General features: G+C 41.3%; 1 protein-coding gene across 6 annotated transcripts in view; it reads left to right on the plus strand.

The window, feature by feature from the left end:
• Positions 1-26345, plus strand: part of ASAH2 (N-acylsphingosine amidohydrolase 2) — a 434557-nt gene that overhangs the window by 322903 nt on the left and 85309 nt on the right. For all 6 annotated transcript variants that reach the window (XM_078642909.1, XM_078642906.1, XM_078642910.1 and 3 more), the window contains one exon: positions 16721-16816. In XM_078642909.1, coding sequence (XP_078499035.1) covers positions 16721-16816 — 96 coding nt within the window. The remainder of the gene's footprint in view (positions 1-16720; positions 16817-26345) is intronic.

The raw sequence follows: 26345 nt of genomic DNA on the forward strand, positions 1-26345 counted from the left end.
CACCTACCATTTATTTGTTACAGGGCAGGCCCTTTCGAAGTTTATTAAGTTCCTTGGCCCACCCCAACTGGTCTTCCTGGCAGGGGAAGAAAAACACCTCCCCAGTGCCAGGCCATTCTTCCTGCTCGCGAAGCAGTTTTAACACCACTTTCAACCCTCATTCAGGCCAAGTACAGGCTGGAGAGCTAATGCAAATTAGTCTCCAGCAGCTTCAGGAATGGTAAATTTAACTTTTTAAAAGTTACATGTGCAATATATTTAATAAAGATCCAACTTCACCATTAGACTGGATTTATATTAAATATAAAAATATGTTTTTGAATTATATTAAATATAAAAATATGTTTTTGAATGGAGCCGGTACAGGTCAAAAGTTATACATTAAAAGTGTATGATCTATACTTTAACTTTTCCTATGTTCCAGTTACAGCTTAACCAGTGACAATATCGTTTTGGGCCTAGTCACAGGGGAAACATGCCATTTCTAATGCCACATATAGTCCACTCTTAAATATCATGCACCATACCTTGTTATCAACAAGGTGTGCTTAGGGGTGTCTAATTTAAAATTTAAAATCAGGCTTTCCTACCTGTCAAATGGTGATATGGACAGATCTGTGCAGCAGGGTTGCTGCTGTCAGGCTACACAGGGTAAGCCTGAAACCATGTCTTCACTGCCATTATAGTGGACACCACAAAAGGGCTGCAGTCCACATGTGGCATTTAACCTTCCATGCCAGGGACATATTTATGCATCATATACTAAGGTCTTATGGAAAGTTAGTTGCACCAATGACGTTTAAGTAAACTCAACATGTTTAAAAGTGGAGCACAGGCACTTCACTGCTGTTTAACAGGGGTAAGATGAGCAGATTTCTAAAGACGGTAAAGCAAATAGAGCAAAAATTGGACGGACAGCATACAAAAGATGGTCATTTCCTGCAATTGTTAATAATGATGTTGGTGCTTTTGTTCAGTTTATTGTAGTCACAGGTGGCTAACTCTATAACCACACTCAGGGCATATACAATGAGGTGTAAACAGATGTAATAAGTATAGTATGTGTTCGCCCTAGCCTTTCATCCTCCTGCAAGATCACATCCATGTCCTCAACCTCAACCTTGTCACTATTTGTGAAAACTGCTAGACCACCCATACTTGTGTATGTTAAAATCTACTGAGCCATCTCTGCTGGTTGCTAGAGGAAAAGCCTCAGAACTGTACTGTACACCCAGAGTAGTTACTTTACTCTATTTCTGCATTGCAAAACCTTTTAGTAAATATATCTCAGAGTAAACAGTAATAATGGTTAGTAGAACATTTGAATGTTGAGAGCTTCATTGAAAGCAATGGAGTAGCTCCGGGCTTATAACGGCTGGATAAGCCTTCTGCTCCAACATAACAATGTTTGTCTTTCTGTTTCTCCCTTTTTAAGTTAGAACATTCTACCCTTATTGGATGGAATGTTCCAATGGCCTTATAGCCCTTCTGCACAGGGCTGTACCTTTTGTTACAGGCCTTCACCCTCATTATAGTCCCTCGACTGCGGCTTGGGCCTCTACCTCGGGTTCAGGGCCTTTAACAACTGGGATAGCCCTCTGCAGCGGGCTATAAGGTTATAGTATATGCTAAAATATTTTGTGTTTGTGCACTAAAGTAGCAATGGAAACAATTAAAATAATTCTTATGTCTCTGAAGCCTAATCCTTAAGAGCCTTCAAAAATGATTTTCGTATTGTAGAATCGTTTCATGGATTTCAAAGCATTCCAAGGATATAGTTCACCACTTCAGTACAAGAAATCCACAGTTCGGATAGTGAACAACAGTATATAGTCTCATTACTGGATGCACTCCTCCTGCCATTACGGTGCCAATAAAATGGCAGAATTGAAAATCTGTTAATAAGCATGCGTCCGAGTTTTAGGACTATGAGCTCCACCATGTTTTTGGTTTAAAAAGCTCCTCTACGAGTATGTGATGTATGAAGACGATCATAGGTGGTAGCCCAGTAATTCAAGATATTAAGTCATGGTCATGACTGAAAAATTGGAACAAATAAACTCATTCAAACAATATTATGCAATGTTATTCCTTTTCCATAGTTGTGCACAAAAATATAATTTTTTGTTGGGAAAATATAAGACTATAGGCCAGACATGCTATTATACTTGTTGGTCAAAGCAATTGTAAACTGTGCACTAACTTTACACAAGCAATATTTTATTTGCTAACCAAGTTATGTACCAATAGGAGGGTTTGTCAAATAAATATTTGTGGAGAGGATGTAAAATGACCTGCCTGATTAGCGGTCATTTAACAGGTTGCAATTTGTGATCCCGGCGAATGGCTGCAATGACAGTTGTGGTGGCCAGTAAGGGCAAAGACTGACATCATTGTCTTTGCGTTAACAATAGAACTGTTCTTACTACTCCTGAAGTTGTCATTCTGATTCCCAACGAGGATGCGGTCCACTTCGCACCCCTTCCCCTTTGCAAACCAGTTACCACCCGAACCTGGTCTTCGGTAACTGATCAATGGTTTGGGACCATAGTTAGGGTTGCAAAACATTGATACGTATGTTACCAGTTCACAATTTGGAAGGAATTCTCAGAACACGTCTCTTCCAAAATGCTAATGGAAATCAGTTTATATCCAATTTTGCAATTCAGCAAATCTTTCCCACATAGCAAAAAGTGTGTGGACCATAAGAACAAGTGATTAGTCCCTCCGATTCAGAGAGTTCCATCCGGGCAGCATCGATCTTCCTACACAGCCATGTTGAAGGATCTTCCCTGCGGCGCTCCAGTCATCGATCATTGATGGTGTCCACAATGTGTTTTGGGAACACTGATCCCCGACTGTGTTTCCTTATTCTCACTTCTATGAAGGACCATTGTGCCCTCTTTTGCTGATCCACCGATTCTGTACGGTGATCAGTCCGCACTATTGGAAAACCAATCCTTTTAGGGTATGTTCACCTTTTCGCGAAATCCAAGAACTAGTGAGCACATCTGTGATGTCTAACAAGAGTGGTTGTTCTCGTTTAATTTCGTTTCTGCAAGCATTGAGGACCTACATACCCTCACCAATGGTATTGATGTATTCATACCATGGGGCTATCTACACCACAGGAGTCCCTCTACCCTTTGGGTGCTTTCCTTTATCTTCCTTCGTCCTGATCATTACCCTTTATAAGTAATTTTATGGGGTTGAAATATCGACATAGCACCAGTGGACTGGTTTTAATCTGATTTGGAACATTTTACTTGGGGTGGGTGAAGAATTCTGCTCCGCCGGCGTAGTTGGCGGAGTTTAACGCACTCCGCGCGAGTTTCGCTAAAACTCTGTGAAGTGCTGCGGAGCAGAGTTTTTTCTTGTGCACTGCTCGCCAATGTAAAGATGACAAGTGACAAAAATCACGCACTATGAGGTTCCATGGTTTTCGGGACCGGACTCCATTTTGTTTGCGTTGTTCATAACGCCATTTTGTGTTGCCCTCACGTAGGCCGTGGAGGTAACCGAACGAACAAAGTTGCATGGGCCTCATTGTTCATGTATGCATCAAACAGGCCCTTTTCTGACTTGTGAGTGAACTGCAGGACGCTGACCTCTTCACCTGAAACTGACCCTTCACGAAGCCAATTTCTCTGGCTGATCGTTGTCTGAGATTGCCAATCAATGTTCAGGACCTCGTTGACCTTTAGTTTCCTTGCACATGTTTTATCTTGTCCAGCATCTATTACTGTTTCCTTTATGTTCTGCCATTACATGGGTTGTGCTTTTCAATTATAAATTTGTCCGGCTTGGAAAGATTGAATTTGGGACAGTCCTAATAATTAACTTTTGGATTGGGTTACTGTAAATTGGGTTTTTGTTAATGTGATACTCAGTTAGAAAATGTGTCCTATTGGTCAGAATTTTGCGCAGTGGGTGTACATTTATAATGAGAATATTGTGTATAAAAGGTGATGTCTTGCTCTATGAAATTTGAACAGTTTCTTGAGTTGTACACCACGTTGTATTGCTGAGATTACTGTTACTAGCTGCAGCTAATAAATTTGATCTCTGACGCCACCTAGAAGTATTCCGTGTCTCTGTTTGCCAAGACAGGAGAACCCGAAGACTTTGGGCGTGTCCCAGGCGCCGCTGGGTTCTAAAACCCGGTTCTTCAACTAGACCTCCTCCCGGCAAGATTTCTCAATGCAGGTGGTCGTGACAGGTTGCGAACGCTCGCGTTGAGAAATCTGCTGCCTGCGTTGAGGAAGCTGGCGCTTTGGTAGAATATGTACTCAAGTGGCAGAAAGGAGCAGCGGCGCGTAGTGCTATTCATGTTGATCTTCCAGTGTGGGATAGACTCACAGAGCTAAAAATCAGTGCAAGCAGCACGACTTACCCCTGTCCGCCGCTCGCGGAACTCCACTGAGCAAGGCAGAGTTGTTTCTGCACTTCATGGAGTTCCGCGGAGCAGAGCTCTGCGACCTCCACCCAGGCCTACATTTTACCATTTCACTCTGTTTCAGAGTACAATTAGAGAACCAATGTATCCACATCAGTCACTATCTTTGTACATATGTTTGTTGTATAGCACTTGCACACTTTAAATGTACCTTTCTAACTCTCTGCATTGTTGGAAGCACCTTATTATCTCAAATTGTCTAAAGAGAGAGGTGTAACTCCATTTGTCTTTTCGTTTGGAAATAAAAAATTGAATGAGAAATTGAATAAAATACTGATCTTTTTTGCTAAAACCAGTCGCTCTAATGGTTATATAGGGTTACCAAGGAAGTTGAGGATGACTTTTCCCCTGCAGGGACCGTTGTTCTCTTTATCTACGATCTTCATACACAGACATATAGTAGAAATCCAAACCAAATTGTATTAGTCATGGCTTCATGGTGTTATTATTATCAGAATAAGGATAGTTCCTCCTAAGCCAGGTGGGTACACACATTTGTACCAGATGGCTATGGTATGTGTCTCTGGAAGGTCTGAAAATCAATCTTGGTGCCCTCACACACCTGTTAGGGTGTCCTGCTTCATCACTGGGCGCTCCTCATCTGGCCTGCACTGCAATGCCTGACTGGCCTGAGGGCTTCTTTATCAGAGATCTTTTGATCTGAAGATACGGTATAGATGAATGCAAGTGAGGGAATGGATGGGTTTCATGGGTGCGTGGTGACTAAAATAGGTACTGGTAACGTAGGAAAAAATATTTAATGAGGAAGGGTACCAGGACTAAGGGCCATATGTATCAAGCAAATTCGCATTCGCAAAGGCCGAAATTCGCGAATTTGCTACATGATATGTATTAAGCAAGCTCTGGTGCAAAATAAGTAATCGCAAAATTTGCGATTCCTTATTTTACAATTGCATTTAAGGAATCGCAAATTTTGCTATTCCTTAAATGCAATGTATGAAGCAAAAAAAATTTGCTAACTGTCCTTGAGGAATCGCAAATTACCACCAACTTCTAGTTGGTGGTAAATTGCGAATTCCTTGAAAAATGCATATTTTTGCATTTTTCAAAGTGCCATGTGATGCGCATACATGCCCTTGGGGCATGTATGTGCGCCACATGTGCACCCATGCATATTTCAGGGACACCCCTGCACCCTTGAAATTATTCTCAATTTGCGATTAGCAAATTGAGAATCGCAAATTGAGAATAATTTCCCATTCATTCCTATGGGCCTACTGGAAAGTATTCCTAAATTGCAATTCGCAATTTGCTAATCGCAATTAAGGAATTTTAAGTATCGAAAAAAAAAATGCGATTTTGTACATACATACCCATTTGCGATTCTCAAATAGGGATTTCTTAAAAATCGCTATTTGAGAAACGCAAATGGGTATCTTGATACATATGGCCCTAAGTAACAACAGTGGTGCTATCATGTGGTCTTCAGGTACCAAGATTGCTACTAGTTTGAGGTGGTTACTAGTTCGGTGTGGTCAACATGTTTCATGCCTTGAAAGCCCTATGGTTGGGTGGCACTTTGACAGGACCTAGAATGTTTTTTAGTTCATGCCCCTGTCTGGGGCTGAGGGTCTCCTCTCTATCAGAGTATAGCCTCATAGTGTTAACAAGTGTCCCTAAGGTGGGTGCCAGTCAATGATTCTACCTAAAAGAAGGGGACATAAGGTGGAAAAGTACAAGTGACACACTTTAAGAAAAAAGAAAAGGTGCAACATACATGTGCAATCGATATTGCAGGTGCATTGGTGTATGTACAAATTTTAGTGTCAGGGTGACGTGAGCCTGCTAGCTTTTTCAGTTAGGTATCCTCTCATCACCGTACAAAGTTCAGCAGACATTCAATTAAAATTCTCAAATGCAACATGTAGGAAGAGCACATCAGAAAACTTCGTAATAACTAATAGCAGGCTTGCGATGTTTAAGGGGCAATGTTTTTGTATTGTCATGATTAATCTCAATAGAGGCAGAGTAGAGCTCCTTAGGTGAAATGGAGCATCCCGACCAATATGAGGGACACCTTCATGAGAAAGAAAAGAAGCAGGTGTAGTCATATGTATTGAGCATCAGTGTTCGACGATTATGAGTTTCATCGTTAGTGGTAAAGCACTGGTATTTATGGGTCTGCTTAGTGAAGATGGTTGTACAAGAAGTGGAGTTCCACTGCTGTGAGAGTGTTTAAGGATTGCTAATGTCACATTCTCTATAATTCTCATCTTGTTAGATCCTTGTGTGGGGTACTAAAGTTGTTGAAATATCAAATATTCAGGCCATCTAGGTACACTAATGGTATTGATGACGTCAATGAAAAGGTGAAGCATGTGAGAGGATTGTTCCCTCATGTTTTGCATATCGCATTTAAAACAAAGAAGGTAGGTTTATGGTTGTGCCCAGTACAAGCGTCTTACCGACGGTTCGAGAATTGAGTGGCAGTGGCTATATCAAACAACCGCATGGACCTACCCAATAGCGTCGGAAATGTGAAGTAGTATTTAACAGTGGCAAAGGAGCCCCATCAAGTTGAGCGGTTCATAATGCCATGAACAGTAAAGGTTATACGCGAACCGAGTTGGCCCTGTTCTATGCGGCCCATAGTGTATGCTTTTAAGTGCAGTAACTGCCTCAAAACCAGTACACTTACTTTGTGGATGATCCAGACACTACCATGACACCCATCCACCTCCATCTGGCCTGGAACGATGAGACCGCGTAGCGATGTCTGTATCTTAGTAACATTGGTCATGCGGTTTACGTCATAGGCGGATGGTCCCTGTGTGCATGAGTCAGGTGGATGACGCGGCGGCCATCTTAGAGACGGGACCAGGAGAGTCTCCTTATAGTAAGAGGTGAAATTTGGGTGAGGTGACTGGTTCCAGATACAGAATGGTGGCTGAAATGAGGGGTGGAAGATGCACAGTAGTTTGCCTAATAATATCCATAAACCCTGGGTGTGGTGCAAGAGGTCTTATGTTTAGATCCTTGGAATATGGAACAGTGATTCTACGACTAGTGTGGCGGCCATCTTAAGAGTGTTTAAGAGTATTATGAAACTAGGGGGGGCGGTCAATAAACCCTGTTGCATAACTATTACACTGTAGTATGCCTAGTCATATCCATAAGCCCTAGGCGTGGGGCCATAGATCTTGTATTATGGGCCAAGGTATGTGGAATAGGGGTTATATGTATATTTACTAAAGTGGCATGCCATCTTGAGAGTGTTTAAGAGTATTGTGCCTCTAGGGTTGGCAGCCAAATGGTGGTGCAATACCCCTACCCATGAGTATAGATTCATGTGGGTCGGGGTAAAGTTATACAACAGGGTGATTCATCAGTTGGGTAGCATTTGGCATTCTCCGAATAAATCTCTATGTTAGCAAAATGAGCTGGCCCATTGAGAAGGGGTAGATAGGCTGATAGGAACATAGTTAGTGTCTGGTGTTCATGCTGGTCTATATGTTGTCTGCAGGGAAGTTTCTTTGTGTACAGACATAGTTCTCCACTGGGCAGTGACAGGCTATGTATTGAGTTTGTGACAAGGGATATTATCATTCAGACCTGTACTCTGGGTTGAGAGGCGGAAAATCCAACGTTGCTCCATATCAAACAATTTTTGCTTATTTCAGGAGGTACGCATTTTATGCACAGTCCAGCTCAATTCCTCTGTCGTATGTAGATGGTTAATGAAGTGCGCACTAATTTTAGTGGTGATTTTTTGACATCGTATGTTGCTTTGATGTTCGATAATGGGTGTCTTCACTGCTCGAGTGGTCCTCCCGAAGTATCTTACTGAACAGGGACATTCAATCAAGTAGATGCATTTCTTGGTGTTGCAGTTTGTATGTGCACATTGTGTCCAGATCTGGTTGTTTTGGAGAGTAACTTCTTGAGTATGTTTCGTCAGGTGGCACACACCACACTGGCCGCAGGGATAGTGTCCTTGTACAGGGTTTAGATTCCAAAGTGTGCTTTGTGTTTGTTTTGGCTTGATAGGCGGGCGAGTGTGTACCTACATATCCAGTAAGTGGCTCGTGCGCTTGAAGGTGAAACGTGGCTTCGGGTTGTTCAGGTTACCAAATTCAATGATCCTTCAGTGTTTCCTTATCACCCTCTGGATCCTGTTGGAGTTGGTGTGTATGTAGTCACACAGGTGATGGTATCTTCTTCCTCTTTTTGTTTTGGTTCCACCAGTGTCTCTTGATTGCTGTTATGTGCTCTTTTGCTGGAGTTCTTTATCATGGATGTAGGATAGTTGCGGTCTTCCAGGTTCATGCTCAGTGAGGAAGCTTTGTTATTGAAGCTAGAGCTGTTTTTGCAATGCCTTCTTAGTTGCAATAATTGGCTGAAAGGGAGGTTGTCTCGAAATACCTTTGGATGGTGACTCTCGTAGTGCAGTAAATTATTGCAATCCTCGGGCTTCTTATAGGTATTGGTGGACAGTTGACCGTTCCCCATTGTGATGGTCAGGTCCAAGAAATGGATCTATGTAGAGGAGACTGTGCGCGTGAACCTTAAAAAAGGGTTCAATGTGTTTACACATTCAAAGAAGGAGTTACAAGGGGCTTCATCACCTTTCCAGAAGATGAGAATGTCATCTATGTAGTGACGCCATGCCAGGATGTTAGTGGAGAAAGGGTTATTATTGTGGATATTGGTGCGTTCAAATTCCGCCACGTAAAAGCATTCCAGGCTGGGGGCGAAGCTGCTCCCCACTAAAGTACCCTGGATCTGGTGGTACAAGATGTGTTAAAAGCCGAAGAAGTTTTGACGCATTGCTATGGTGATGCATTCCATAATGAAGCTAATCGGGGTTTGTGAGGTGCTACCGTGCAGCTCCAGAAATAATTTCTAATCAATACTCACCATTTCCCTGAAACCTTAAAACACACAAATCCTGCATCAGTGGGTCCCATAACACTGCGCATTTACCCTGTTCACTTACACTTGGCTTCAAGGCTTTGGAGAATCGTAATGGAGAAATGCTGTAACATTTGGTGGAGCGTCTAAACCTATTTATCTATCCATTATTTAAACCTGCAGATTTAGCATTTATCCATGGACTAAATTATTCAGACACACCACCATAGTGGCCAATGGATCTGCTAGAATGAAAATTAGGCCTAGGAAGAATCAAAGACCAGCTTTTACTTCTTCATTTTTCTAATCTTTATTCAAAGCAAAACATTTTCATGTCCGACATTTATGCATTAGTAAATCTTTATTCAGTAAAATAATAAACTTTATTTCAAAAGGATCATTTTATTTGAGCTCAAGAAAAATCGCTTTATTTCAGAAGACAGTTAAAATTAGCAAAAAACAGATAGTTCCAAATTCATTCTTCTCCTAACATCCCTAACTAACACCCTCATCTTATCCTTCAATCCTGCAAAGCAAACAAGTAAAGGATAGTTAGAATTCTTACATCCAGGAATCGGTCAGCAATCGGGCAGCATCTCCGATAGAAATGGAAAAAGCGACCCCAACTAGACAAACCAGGGGTTTTTATACCCTAAATCCCTAACTTAATCTATTTAAAAAGTATCTAACATCTCTTATTCAGAATTTTATTGGACAATTTCGGGGTGGGTGAGCATCTCCTCACCATTACAGCATCAATTTTTCAACATGTCAGCAAGAAAGAAAGGGTAATTGTTTAAGTTAGTCCGTGGCCTAGACATTTCCGTGTACTGGTAACATCGACAAACTCTCCCAGGCTCTGAGCATTACATCTTCCAGGGTTGGCACCCATCCTAGGTTCCGGGCCACAGCAGCCTTGAACCTCCTCGAGCATAGGCAGTTCACTCTGACTTGCAGGTTTTGGCTCGCCTGCGCAGTTCAACTCTTGCTCACAGTTTACCCGACCTTCCATTTTCTAGATAGGCATCAGAAGCCACTTTTGGAACTATTGTGAATACAAACACAGATTTACATTAGCTAATGAATTTAAACCCATTCTGTTTACCTCCCACCTTACTAATATTTCCCAGTTAGTTGTTACCTAGCAAATAAGCCACATAAATGCGTTTTATACTTACATTTCGACCTCTCCATCACATAAATGAATACAATAAGCACATTTAATTTGCGTTTGTTTACACCTAAGCTGCACATTAATTCACAACACGATAACAATACATATTAGCTGAGCTTAGTGCAACATGCAAGCAAAATTAGTTTTCCCCATGTGTAATAATAAAAAATAATGTGTGCATTTTACTCTGTGGTCGGTTATTTTCACAAAACATGCAATCAGTACTTATTACGTTATGGGACATTAACTTTACGAGGGGTACACAAAATTTTGTGTTTGCCACCTCGCTCCATCAAGGTCCAGTTCTTAGCTAACAAACACGTCTCTACAATGTTCAGAGTTGCTTCTTGGGGGATGTTGGTGTATAATGCTTCCACATCTAAGGTCATCAAAAGGTCAATCTTGTCACTTTTATCTATGTTTACAATCAAATTCAAAACATCTCTGGTGTCTTGAAGATATGAAGAAATTCTTTTCACAAGAGGTTCCAGGAGGGAACCTATGCCTGAAATGATGGGGCGGCCGGGGGAGGTAGGATTCCCTTGTGAATTTTAGGGAGAATATAGAAATACGGAGTCCTTGGTTCCATGTTGACAGGGAATTCTGCATCTTTCTTAGAGATCCATCCTTGAGCTTCGGCTGAATTGACCATGGATTTAATCCTAGTGGTCAAGCGGGGAGTAGGATCAGTGGTAATCTGTTTGTAATATTTTTGTTCCGATAGTTGTCGCAAACGTTTGTTGTTGTAGTCAGCATCAGTATTTTGAAGACTGCTCCTCCTTTGTCCGCTGGCTTAATTGTGATTGATTCATCCTCGGTCAGTTGTCTAATGGCTTTCCTTTCTTGGAAGGAGATATTGTTGAAATGTTTCTTAGTATCCATATTGCCAATATCCTTGATGACGCATGTTCAAAGGTCAGGATGTCGTGTGATGTCATGCCTTCCTGTGGGGTGTATCTGGACGGGGCTCTAAGGCCTGTATCCATCTCAATGTATGGTTCTTTGTCTTGGAAGAAAGCCCTCAGCCTCAATTTCCAGACGAACCCATGAAGTTCTTTGTGAAGTCGGATACAATCTTCATGGGGAGAAGGTACGAATCCTACGCCTCTCTTTAGTACTTTTATTTCTGTAGGGGCAAATACCTTAGGCAAAAGAATAACCACTAGCTTCATTTGTTGTTCTTGCTCCTGATTTCCATGCACTGTAGCAATTGCGGTTCTGGTTGATCTTGTCACTGGACATGTTTCTGTCCTATTCTTCTTCTGTCTCTGCCCCTGCCCCAGCCTCTTCCTAAAAAGGCGGTTGGTTTGGGTTGCATTGGTACATCAGGGGTGGTATCTGAAACAGCAGATTCCATGGTGGTTGTTGTACGAAATAGGGGCCCAGTGGGTATCCAAACATTGGTTCTGGGGGGGTGGCCACAGTTGTTTCTGTGGCTGTCAGTACTTGAAGAGCTGCTGAATAAGCCTTGCCATGAGTGGCTATCGGAGGAGCCACCATCGGAGGAACTATCACCTTCTTGTGCATGGAAATCGTCTCTGATGTAAGGATAGACCTTTTCTTTATCAAATATTTTGATATCCTTCTGCAGCTTAGTAATCTTATGTCGCATCAGGTGGCCTTTATGTTCCTCCATCTTGGCGTTGATTTCTGCAAGTCTATTCTTAAAGATGGTGATGCTGATACCTGCTTTAAGGTTGTTCTCCACCACTGTGATTTGTATCAGTAGTACATCAGAGAGTCGTTTGGTTGTGTTGATAATTAGTATCAACCAATCATGTGTGCATCTCCACGAGACGTGTGACCATTCCCTTCTAAACCCAATATCTTCTAAGCAGATGTGTGGGGCAGGTGACCAAAAGCCCATTCGGGGCAATGCTAGCTCTTAAGTATTCAGTCATTAGTGCGCCATGGAGTGCTACTTTTTTTTTTTTTAAACCTTTATTGAGTTAATCAAAGTATGACAAGCGCAGGCCTACAACCACAGAGGCTGGCCGCAAACACAGGAATCCGATCAGGAGTCATGCACGTGTATACGACCAAATAATATCGACAATACAGATACAGCATGTGATTGTATATGCCTCAACGCAGAAGGATATCAAAGGTTTAATTTTAAAGTTATAAAGAAGCAGAAGTGGCTGTACTATCGGTGGCGTCACACCATAACATGAAGTTAAGAAGAGATGGGGGGAGGTACCCCGCAGTGCAAACAAGTCCAGGTGATGAGCAATATGAACCTTGGGCACACTATGCCCGCCGAGGCTGACGAGGAATAAAAGACAATGTAATAGCAAGCGATTAGCGAGCACACCCTCCCGAAAACCCACCTTCCGGAGACAGTAAGGTACAGGCAAGTATAGACGCCAAACAGAGAAAGAAAAAAGAGAAGGAGAGACAGCCAACCCTACTGTAAGGGAGGAAAAACCCTACCCAAAGAAAGAAAGGGGACCATAGAACAAAACAAACTAAAATAACAAACCCCCCCAACACCCGCCACCCAGCACCCCTGTAATGGCTACGGCCTACCCCACTAACAGCGTGCCTGTCGCCCCGGAACACCCCAAAGAAGGGAAATAAAGAAAGCGGAGGAGGAGAAGAGCAAACATACTCCCGGCCACCTATACCCCCCGCCAATAGCGACCTCCCCAAAACATATTGTCCATTTTTAAAAGCAAGTATTAAGCACCAATATGGGGAGGACCTCAACCAAAACCACCCGACTCCCAGTGAGATACACAGTACAATCCCGGCATAGATCACAAAGCGTAGCTAACCCCAAAAGCCAAAGACAACCATGACAGTTCGGTTCTTCACGATAATCTACGTCGCCAAAGCCAGCAATCTCGCAGAAGGCGAAGCGTCCCAGATAGTACAAAGCAGCGCCATCGGATCTAAGGCAGGATACAAGATGAAGTCAGCCCTGACCAGTGCGATTCTTTATGAAAACCCATGCCACCCAAGCCACAGTATTCATGTGGTAATCGAAATGTCCACAGCAGTTCGAAGCAGCTGAATCGGACCGAGGACAGGATACAAGATGGCGGCATCCACAGGACCAACGGGGAAAGATGAAGGAGATAAGCAGACCTCTCCGACGGTCACTAAAGAGCTGTTCTTGGCGATCAAAACCTTCGGCAACGATGTTTTGCCGAGCAGGAGTCATACCGGGAAAGCTAACTACGGTCTTAGGTGCAACATTCACGAGGCCAAAATCATCGACGTAAGCTGAGTCAGGCTGCCGCGCGGGAACCTCAGAATAGTAGGCCAAATCTTCCACTGGAACCACAGAATGCTGATCGTGAGTCGCAAGCAGATATTTCCCAGCGTTTCTGACACTCGGTCATACGTGACTGTGAATTGGGAGTGGAGCGCCCCAATGGCGGCCATCACGGACCTCAACGATGGTGCACCATCTGTCCTCTCCATCTCCCCCCCCCCCAAAGAGACAAAGCAGGACTCGAGCCCCAGACTCACTTCCGAGGCTCCAGGCACACACGAAGCCGATGGCAACAACAGGCGCTCCCTCAGCTGGTGATCACGGCACCTTCGCCGACCGCGGGGGCCCCCCATTCAACACCGCCGTCCCCAGCAGGGTCTCCGGGCGAGCGGCCCCCGACCGCGGCGCACGATGCACACCCTGTGTCACGAGACCGAGTCCTCAGTGCCAGCCGGTAACTGGATTGCAGATCGGAGATGCAGAAAAAGATCCGAGTACGGAAGACCGGACGAAACACTGGTTCCACAGCCGCTGTTGATCAATTCCAGCCCAGATGGGCTAGAAATCGAGGTCCCGGCTTCAGCCCTGGAGTAGGCCGAAAATGGAACACGACATAACTCCACCACCCAGTATGTTAGGGAGTCCGGGATTGCACCACCGGTATCAGGCGAGCTTCATACACACGGGAGTCCGGCGTAGGTAAAGGATTAATGACAGGATATGCGAGCTGCCGGCAGAGGTCGACGGAGCCGGGAGCTTAAGCAGCCATCTTGGATCGTAGCGTAGCTCCTCCTCCCATGGAGTGCTACTTTAGTCTGTAACTTCTTCTGGACTGATACTGAGTTCCAGTCATCAGTCCAACTTCCTGATGTTTCATTCCCATCAAAACTCAGTAATGACGGTGCTCGCAGTATCTCGGTAACCATGTCATCATTGAAACTAAGCCCATGTGTGTCCATTGTGCCAGAAACAGGGGTTGTTTGGTAAAGTACAGTTAGGGGTATGAGTCTCTTGAGAGGATGTTGCAGTAACATACATGTTGTGGGGCTAAGTGGGAATAGTGATAGTTAAATAGTTCCCATGGCAAAGCTGCCATACATAAATCTTTAAATCAAAGGAGGGAAGGAAGAGCCAGATAGTTTACAGAGGTCCTACACCGTACCTCCTCCCGGGAAACAGTTCAATTATTATCAGAATAAGGGTAGTTCCTACTAAGCCAGGTGGGTACACACAGTTGTACCAGATGGCTATGGTATGTGTCACTGGAAGATCTGAAAATCAAAGTTGTAATATCAGTTGTAGGAGGTTCCGTGCTCTCAATGTAAACAGGTGGAGACTCATAACTCTTCTACTAGGCAGAGATCTCCACTCAGTACTTGTGATAACTATCCGTGTGGAATTCTGTGCCAAGGCTTGGGTAGAAATCTCTGTTTAAAGGGACCTCTGAAAAGAAATTTCCCTTTGTGCACAGGCGCCACAGTTTTTACCTTGACCCCAATTTCTATCCTGCAACATCTCCTAAATAAGACATGTTAATATTTATCAATTAAAAGTATAGGAAGTGGTGTGGCGCCGCAGCCAGGGCGACCGACGCTGGAATCTGGGTATCACGGTTTGATCTCCAACGCCGGCGGCAGATTAGCCCAGCACCATGTAACTCTGGGCAATATCTTGCTTAATCTTCCCGATGGCGCCCAGCGCCTGGAGACCCTTACGTGTGATTGTTCGCGCTTTACAAATGTGGATTATTATTATTATTACTGCAACGTGCTTTAAATTCAATATATTGAGTTGTACAATAATTTATGGCCTGATTAAGATTTTAGCAGACAGATTACTCAATTACAAAAGTGACGGATATCCCGTCTGCTGAAATATAAATTCTATAGGATATTATAGGATTTATATTTCAGCAGATGAGCTATACATCACTGTTGTGATGGAGTAACCCGTCTGCCGAAATCTAAATCAGCCCCTAAACCAAAAATTAAGGACTTCAGAAAGCAATAGTAAGGAATAAAAAAGACTGTTTTATTTCTGTCCGTCTGCCAAATTTTAAATTAAAGGTCACCACGTTTGATTCCTAACAGTTGTACACTGAACAGGATGGTATATAAGCATTATTCCATCAATCAGTAGATTTGTAGAGCTCTACTTGTCACCGTGAAGGTATCCAGGCGCTAGTAGGGTCCGGCTGATTAGCCGAGTAGTCAGGTTTTAGGGACTCTGGAAGCAATGGTGAGATTTGTAGATGAAAGAGTACCTCATTCCATGTCTTTGCGCGCTAGGTAGGAGAAGGAGCGACCTCCACATCTGCTATGCCATATTATTGCAATGGTTTGTGCTGCTGTAAAAATGGAATCATCTATGGACTTACTTCCAATGCATTTACCACAAGGGGCCTATTCACAAAGGCATTTTGAAACAATACTTTTTCATTCTTTTCTAATGAACCTCAAAAGATCTAACATGACAAATAAAATTGGAATTTTCAGGAAACCTTCTTATTCAGCTAGCAATAGAAAGGACTGTGCCCTTTTTGCACTTTTACTAAAAGGAATTCAGACATTTCAGGGCTGATTCACAAAAGCATGTAAAGGTACAAAAAAGAATGCTACAGTAAAGCATTTTCACATGCTTCAAAATGCCAATGGGCTAGCCCCGAAAATGGGGAAACTTTGCAAAGGGGATTGAGTGTATATTTGCACACTGCAAATACTGAACCCTCATTTAATACATCACTCAATGTCCCACCCACAGAGGAGAACACTCTGTGTTAAAAATAGTCAATTTCAAATGCTATATTAAGAACTGGAAAATTAATTGCTGTATATTTGCAATATTTCCATATGTGACTGCAAAGTGAATGCTAACATCCCTACCACAACATATTCTCCCCCCACTTAAAATGAAACACAGTTAGAGATGAATATAACCCACTCTTGAAGGTTTTGGTGATAATGATTCAAACTAACATATTGTTTTAATTTCTTTCCAGGAATTTGAATCTGAAGGACATGTAGGAACACATGTCGTGATTTCCGGATTGTGTAATGTGTATACCCATTACATCACCACATATGAAGAATATCAGGTATTCAAGGCTCACAGAATGTAATAGTTTAGGCCAGTTGCTAAGCATCTCTTTGTGACATCGTCTTAAAGATAATCTTTCAGTTCATTGAGCAAGAAGACTTAAACAGGACAATACCACAAACTTTATGCCTATATGTTGTCCATAACTAGTCAAATGTTGCCATCATGGCTAGAAGATCTGCATGTTTAATTTATTAAAGTGGTTGTTTTGCCTTGATTGGTTTCAAAACACTAAATTGAATTAAATATCAGGCAAAGGCATTGTCATTAAAAAGTACCCTTGTTTTAGAGGTAGTGACCTGGAAAGACATTTTAGATTGTGGCTATCATATTAGTTTAGCGGCTATACTATATTCTAAAGAATGAATGAAATTAGCACAAAAGTTGTTATAAGAACAGACCCTCCACCCATCACCACATAGAATGTCCATGTTTCCTGGTCTTTTTATAGTAGATATTCTATGTTTATAAGTAAAGACAGCAAATGTTGAATCAAATACAAGAGACCTTCTGGCAGATTTTGCAGGTACATCATGATCTCATTAGCTGTAACTTAACAATGGTGACAAAATAATGTAATACAAATGTTTACTTTGAATAATGTCCACCACAATTTTTATAGAAATAAAAGAAGTATGAGTAGGAGCAAATGGTAGTTACATTTCATGTAAAGTGTATTAAATGTGGAAAATTAGGTGATAGACTATTTCACAATGTATATTTCTGTTCCACAGCAGTTTTTGACAAAAGTTAGGATATTTTCCAGCTTGGCCATAGTTTTCCAAAGATGTTTCAACGAATGCAAAGGGTTTGAACCATGACAGTTGTTCATGCTAACTACTGCGTATGTAATTTCCACACATTTAGAGTCATTGTACATATATTTATCTTTTGTCAATATAAATTCCCCCATTGATTGTCCCCGCTCTTGGAATAAGCATGGATAGGTCAAAACGCAGCCTTTTCATAATAATAAATTGAATCTATTGCTTTTAAACCTTCATCTATTGTTCATGCTATGTAGCTCTCTCACATTAAACACTCTCTAGAGAATGTTTACTTAATATTAACAGGCAACTGTAATTGAACCAAGGTGATTTATTTCTAGACTGTTTGAAGAGCTGAGATAATGACCGACTTAATGTTACTTTTTAATGAGAATTCCTAAGCCTGAAGTGGCTCAAAGTTGAAGTCTTGTTGCACGTTAAATACTTTGTTCCAGGAGGATGAACAAGAGAATGGAATTCCTGTGTTAGTGAATCACCGAGAGTATATGCAACCTTATGCAGTGCAGATGTATGTTGGAATAATGGCAACAAAAATTTTGTGACACCAAAATATTGAGGTCTGTTCACAAAGGTGAATTTGGCCGTTAATGTAAGTGTGCAACTGGCTTTCCTAAGTTACACCTGCTAGTATTTCACAAAATGATTCCTGGCAAGTAAAAACTATTTTATGTGGATTGCAGTTAAAATATAAAAAAATGCAAAAAAGTTGGATACAAAATTATAGAGAACACAAATGTAGTATAATAAAAGTATATAGATGTAACCACACAATCAGCTTTGACAAATATAGTTACCAACAGTATTGAAAAAAATATGATATAAAAAAATCTGTTTATTTAAATGAAATTTAATGCAGTAATTTAGTTAAAATAAAATCTATAATGTTTTGTAACTTCTATCAAACTTACAAAAAACAGATCTCTACAAAAATAATCAATCTTCATAAAATCAAATATATTTTACATTTATTTTTATAAAAATATAAAGACAGTTTGAAAAATTAAAAATTTTAAACATTACCAGGCTTTTGTGATTATTAAGAAATCGAAAATAAGGAATTGCAAAAGCCTATGCATGTAGGAATCGTTATAAAATGATCGTTTCCCAAACATTCCTTAATTGCAACTCGCAAATTGCGTGTCGCAATTAAGGAATGCCTTCCCATTCATTCCTATGGGCTTACAGGCCCAATTGGTAATCGCAAATTGCGCATGCAATGTCAAGGGTGCAAGGGTGTCAAAGGACACCCTGTTGCACCCCTGAAATTGCTCTGTGCACACATCTTTTGCACACACATGCCCTAAGGACAGGTGTGTGTGTAACCTACAACTTTGAAAAATTTACTTTAGTGCATTTTTCAACGTTTTTGCAAATTACCATCAAGTTCAACTTGATGGTAATTTGCGCCCCCTAGTAGCGAAATCACTATTCTAAAATAGTTCTTGCATTGCATGTAAGGAATCGCAAATTGTGATTCCTTAAATGCAATCGCAATTTTAGAAATCACAATTAATTGCGAATTCTCAAATTGCGAGTGCCTTGAAGCTTGATGCAACGCAAATGCCATTTTTGCGGGCGCAAATGGCCAATTTTTGCGAATCGCACCGTTTGCACTCGCAAAAATGGTTGATGCATGTGGCTGTAGATATTTTTAAGTGCAATATATTTTTTAATTAATGTTGTATTAGCAGTACTAACATTTAAAAATACATTTCCCCAAATTGAGAAATATATTAATTTTGAAAGGCATTTCTAATTGAAATAGATATACATTATTTTTATAGAAAATTTAATTTTTAGTATAAATTTTATTCGGAGAACATTATATCACACAGATATCAATAACAAAAGCAGATAAGCCAAATCGCTACGAATAAACGGGAAAAAGAGAGCGCCATTCGTAAGTTATTCGCATAGATGGAACGGACGGCTCTACAATAGCATGCAAGGTGCATTGGAACCCCAACAAACACAGACTCAAAGGGAGAAAGAAGAGAAAGCTACTATGATGATGTGTAGTCAGGACCAGCAGAAGAACCAATTAGAAGTCCCCTCACAGGGTTCCAGATTTTCCTTAACCTAGCTCTCCGCTTATCATTTTCTAATAACAAGATTTCGAGAAGGCCAATATTCAGAAACCCATGCCACATAGGCATTGGATTAGGAGCCTGAGTGAGTAGCCAGTGACAGTCTAAATTGAATCGTGACAATGCAATTTCAAAAAAGTAAATCCCACCAAGATGAGCCAGGTTACATGATGAGTGACCTAACATGATTAATTTAGGGTCCCAGACGACATTGGTATGACCAAGCCAGTTACGTTTTCCAAAGGCTATCTGCCAATAATGAACAATAGAAGGACAAGTGGTAAAATTGAGGATGGCTTCTGCCTGATCAGTCGAAATGGGAAGCATTTAGCATCCTGTCTAAGGTTCATGATGTAGAGATGGTTGGGAGTATAATAAACACTGTTGATGAATTTAAACTGATGGGCTTCTTTAACCCTTGAGAAATTTAGGACACTACGGGGGAGCGCGTTTGTATGTCTCCTATCATAAAGAGTTACCTCCACTCCAAGATGCCTACTCCACTTATCTACCCCACATTAAAAAGGGTCATCAGGCCCGTTCCACCTCAAACAATAATACCATTTTATAAGCCTGGCTAATGCCTTTCTTAGGGGTTTGTATCAGAAAATCCAAAAAGACTATTCAAAGAACAATATATATCTCCTGTCTTTAAACTCCGAAGAATATGTCTAAGCTGTAAATAATTGAAGAAGAAAAAGTGGGTAAGGGAAAATCTTTGACATCAATTTTTATATGAAATAAGGAAATCACCCTCATAGAAATGCCCCAATGTAAAAACCCTGGCACCCTCATAATACTCCAGAAAGCTCTCATGAACCTGTCGAGGGAAATTAGGATTCCCGGTAGTCTCTTTCTCAGATACACCCAGATGGTGTGGAAAACACTTAGGGGCATATTATCAAGGACAGGCGATACATTATCGCCGCTTTTATCGGCAAGAAACTGCCGATAAAGCGGCGATAATGGCCTTGATAATATGCTCTATGAATTCCAATCGAAGCCCATGTTAGATGTGAACACATCTAACATGGGCTTCGATTGGAATTCATAGAGCATATTATCAAGGCCATTATCGCCGCTTTATCGGCAGTTTCCTGCCGATAAAAGCGGCGATAATGTATCGCCTGTCCTTGATAATATGCCCCTCAATGTCTTGAAACAAGCGCTTTTAAAGTAGACCATGTCAATAATACCACTGCTGGGACAATGGCTGCACCCCAAGGTAAATATTCTGGAAAGATACAGCCCAACTCCCACAGTTCATCACCCAAGGCCATGGTTAGATGGTCATGAATGCCGCTAAAAAATAAACTTGTAAATCTTGTAAGGAGAGACCTCCTTTCTCCTGAGGCCTCTGAAGAAGCTGTATGCTGGATCTGGGCTTTTTATCACCCCAAATGCATTTTTGCTAAGAGGCCTCAATCTGAAAAAAAATTCTGAAAGGTAAAGGGGCATCTAAAAAGATATCAATATTGTGGCAATATGATAATTTTAATTAGATTAAACCTTCCAATTAGCCATATATGTAGTCTGTTCCACTTATTATTATTATCCTCATGAAAGCTTGACCAAAATTATACTTGATTATCTCTTCTATCTTTAATGACAATTCTATTCCTAAATAACTAGCCAAGCTCACCCAGTTCCTGTCTTCTCCCGAAGGGGGAATATTGGCGCAGAGTTTCATCCTGTTGAGATTGAGTTTATATCCCGAAACTGCCCCGAATTCACTTCCTATTATTTCCATTGACATAGAGGCTACCGGAGCAGAGGTCAAGATAGCAAGTTCATCTGCATATGCTAGAACTTTAAGCCCAAGTAGATGATTTTGTAATGGGAGAATATCGCAAGACCTCTTCAAGGCTTGAATATAGGGGTCTAGGTATAGTACGATGAGCTGGGGTAAAAGAGGGCCCCCTTGCCGGGTACCCCTATTGATCCATATAGGGTGGAGGGATTACCTAAGCAAAAACTCTGGCTTTAAGTCCCTGGTAAAGTTTCTGAACCCGGGTAATAAATGGCAGTCTAAAGCCTGATGTGATCATGATTGCCCAGAGGAATGGCCAGGACACCCAGTCAAATGCCTTTACTGCATCAAGCATTATCTTTCCGACTAGGCCCCTGTCAGCCAACCAAAACGGTAATTACCGTATTGCCATGTGTAGTGGTATTGAACCCTGGTATGAACCTGTGCTGGTTCTCTTCTACTAAATCAGAAATTACCAGAGAAAATCCATTAGGCAGCACCCCGGTATAAATCTTAGAGTCTGCATTTATCAGAGATATGGAATAGTATGAGCCTCACAACAAGGGTTCTTTTTCTTTCTTAGGGAAGATGAAAATATTAGTCTGTGCCTAAGAGCCAGGAACCTGTCCTAGTGACTCAAAGGAATTAAAGAGTTCAGAGAGGAGTGTCACCAATACATGCAAGATTGCAGCATAGAATTTGAGAGGAATTTGGTCAGGGTCGCAGGCTTTCCCCCTTGATAGCTGACTGACCACATCCCCTACTTCATATAAGGAGATCGGATCCTTCAACCTGAACTGTTGTGAATCAGTCAGTTTCCGTTGATGTGTCCGAATAAACTGATCTATCACATCTTTAGAAGCAACCCCATCCTCTTTGTACAACCTCTGTTAGAACCAGTGGAATTTCTCCTGGATAAGCTCATGATCACTCACCTGCTCTCCCTTGTTAATAATGATTGCCTGGATGATACAAGAGCAAGCCTTACCTCTAATTTTATAGGAGAGTATCTGGCCCATTTCTTCACTATTTTTAAAGGTCGTTTATTGTCTGGCGCGGCCCTTCTAAATCGCGTTGTGAAATAATCTTTCCCTGAGGGTGGCTTGAGCAATTGCTAATTGATCAAAAAGAAATAGAGACACCCCCTATTCTGACAAATCAGACTCCGTAGCAGGAGGTGTTCCTTCTAGGCAAGAGCTGACCATATACTGGTCGCAACCTGACCTTGCTCTTTCTGCCAATATGAGGAATATTTTAAAGTCTGACCTCTGCAGAAGCCTTTAAGGGCATCACATACGGTTAGAATAGAAGCTGAGCCAATATTCTGCTCCAAAATAATCTTAACTTCCATATCCATAAAATGAATAAAAGCTTCATCAAGAAAAGGTTTCCTATTAAAAGTCCAGAGGACTAGGCCACATGGATTGAGAAAACCCCTCAAGGTGGAAGTAAAGGGAGAGTAAATTATGATCAGAGATCCCCCTTGGGTTTAGGGAGATGCTGAGACATGGAACACAGAATAGCTTGTGAGAAACATGTCGATCTGAGAGAGTGAATTGTGGGGGACTGAATAGTAACTGAACCCAGGCTCCCCTAGGCGACACGGTCACCAAACATCAACAAGAGCACAAGAAGCCATAAATTACTTCAGGGCCTCCCTTGAGATCTTTTTCCCACTATGAGCAATGCTACAAAGAGCAGAAGATCTTGCCCCAAGACAAGAAGAATCAACTCATGGGTAAAGAGTAACATTAAAGTCACTGCACAATATCAGAGGTTCAGGCCACTGATGCAACTCTGACAGAAGACCAATAAAAATTACAGTGTCATCCATTACCAATACAGAAGTTGCGGGATAAAGAGACCCCTGTCTCTTGATCCCACAAATTCTTCATGTTTCTCAATTTAGGTGGCTGTGATGTATCTGCCTCCTACATCCTGACCATTACTACTAGTAGTTGGATGTCCCCCTCAACCTTGGGTTTGACGGTCAGCCAGTACTTGAGACCACCCATTGCAGTGAACCCCTCTGATTCATGATCCTCTGAGTCACTGTCCGACAGACTGCCAGAGTCAGATAGTGAAATAAAAGTCTGGGGGGGGGGGTCCGATAGGACATTTTCCTGTATCTGCTACTGGCCCTGCATTGAGAATGTTGCTCCAAGGTCTGACTGCTGATGACACATTGACCTGTCTCAGGTTCTGATGCCCCATCAGAATAATGCTGAATCAACATTCTCTGAGATTCGCTAAGGTAAGGCTCAAGGTTATGGTTAGGACCACTTAAGACTATGATTGTTGCTGCATCTCCTGATGGTAGTTCTCCTGAGCTGGTAGTGACAGCCAGTGATGGGGCCGTGGGAACCTGGTATCAGTTTCCCTCCAGTTTTATGAACAGCTGACTGAAGAGGAGAAATATAGTGATCTAGAGTCCTCTGGAAGGATATTGAGGAGACTAAAACGAGGAAAGACCCTGCCGCTCAAGCATCGTTTGGCTCTAAGTGCCTTCTGGGGCTTTGCCCTGACTTTGCAGTTTGCTGCTCTTTGTGATAGGCCTCGAGATGGAAGATAATGTCCCCTCCGCTAGTATAGCTACTACAGCCGTATCCCCCAGACTAATTGCCTGACTGATGATAGCTTTACCACACTGTGGTCGCTTTTCCCAATGTTCTGTAGGCTATGAATATTATAGAAGGTGAGAGCAGCCCCACCCCTAACAATTTACTTTGGTGGTATCTTTAATACACCAAAGCTGGGAAGTGACCATAGACTGCAGCTGGGCCAGGAATTCAGCCAGATATTAAGGAGTCTCTCGTTCCGAAGTCCCGCAACATCTGTAGAGTAGAGAACCATAGCAAAGTTGCAGGTGAATGTCTGGATTTAAAACAGTATTTCTCCCTGCTACAGCTTGGTGTCAAGCTCCAGTTACACAACAGGATGCTGAGAGAAAAAAACACTGATTGCTCAGCGAAACAGTCTGATTAAAGTCGACACATCAAAACTTAGACATAGTCTTAAAGGGGGGCAAGCCTCCCCACTCCAGGCATTAGTATCCCTCCATGAGGAAGAGAGACATAACTTACCTGACTTTATGGGCTCAATCCAGCACTCTCCAGGGATTCCAGATTTCCCGCGCCCTTCCAGATGCCGAAGGGGAAGCTCCACCCACTCTGCAGTAATCAGAGTAACCATCAGAATGGGAGATTCTAGCCTCCCTGATCCCCTAGCGCTTCAGCATAGCTGTGGAGAAAGCTGTGTGCCTGTGCAACCAGCAAAATACAGTCAGCAAATATTGCCAGCTCAAGTATGGGGGAAATCCATGGGTCTCCGATGGCTGTAGGACACTGTTTACTCAATTAGGGTGATGGCGCTTGCAACTAACACAGTGCCGCCATCTTAACAAAAAGTAAAATGTTTTAAAATAAGTGTATTCGCTCGAATACTACAAAACTGTACAAAATTTAAAAAAATGGAAAACTCAGATTTCTTATTATAGCATAGATTCCTAAATATTTTTGAATTAACATTATTTTTAAAATCATATTTTATATACTAACTACACCCCACAAACATTAATTAAGTTGCATAAATAAAGTACGTAAAAAGTGCTTTTTTATTTTATTCCGAAGAACTTGGGAAACTAAATATTTTTGATGGATGGTGTTTAGACTTACTACTCTACTCACAAAAACATTGGGAGGATGAGAGGTCAAATTTTCTATTATTCTTCACGCCACCAAGATTGGTGAATGTGGTCATATTTGTGACAATCAAATGGACACTTGTACCTCCAGCCCCACAAACATTGGGGAATGTGGCTACATTTGAATGGGTCACATTTCTAACTCAAAGCCCAGAAACGTTGTGAGGCAGTTCACGTATTTTTTGGGGGGCAGTTAGGGTTAAGGTTTAACATTCTAACTCCAGCCAAACATATATTGGAGGAAGCGAATATATTTGGGGTGGATGGCAAATTTTAGATTGTACTTATAGCCGTACAAATATTTTGGAAAGTGCATGTATTTGGGAGTAAAGGTATAGTTCCTCTTCTAAATCCAGTTTCACAAATATTGAAGACAGTTCCTATATTTGGTGATGTCAGCATAACTATTGTAACATTCCCATAAATATTGTACAATGTGTATAATATACTTGGGTGGGAGTGAGATTTACTATACTAACCCTAACCCCATAATAATGGGGAAAGTGAATAAATTGTGGGGTAGGGTCAGATTAACTGTTCTAAACCAGTTACATAAACATCAGAGAAAGCGCATATATTTGGGTTGCTGATGATGTTTACTGTTCTAATACCAGTCCCACAAAATAATCAAAAGGTAAATATAATTTGGGGAGCCAGTTATTTTTAACTGAAATATGTTTTATAAGACATTGCAGATGTTCATATATACAATATAAATGTTCACAAATTCAATGAGTTATATATGAACTTGAAAAATTCAAAACATGAACTAAAATAGTAAACCCCAATTTCATTTTAAAACATGCAATGAAATACTAACCTATTTATATAATTAAATAAATACAAATATAAATCAATGAACCCCAATATGTTATTATTTATTTGATACTTTTATAAATGTATTTAATGATTTAATGACAATTTCATTTCAAACTTATTATTCACAATGTTATTAATATATATTGATAATAAAATGCCCATCCATTACCCAATAAAAATCCACATTCTGGAAAAATGAACACATGCAAATGCTTAAACCTATAAAAAAATGAATACAATAAGCAATTACAAATTTCACAAATATGAAGGATATAGTAAATAGCAAATATTTAATATAGTTAAAATAAAGTACTCCCCATGCAATCTCCCCACAAATCTGCAACCCCCCAAAAAATGTCAACTATAATACTAAAATATAA

Source organism: Lissotriton helveticus, chromosome 5_1 (genome assembly GCF_964261635.1).
Source record: "Lissotriton helveticus chromosome 5_1, aLisHel1.1, whole genome shotgun sequence".
In the NCBI taxonomy this organism is placed as follows: Eukaryota; Metazoa; Chordata; class Amphibia; order Caudata; family Salamandridae; genus Lissotriton; species Lissotriton helveticus.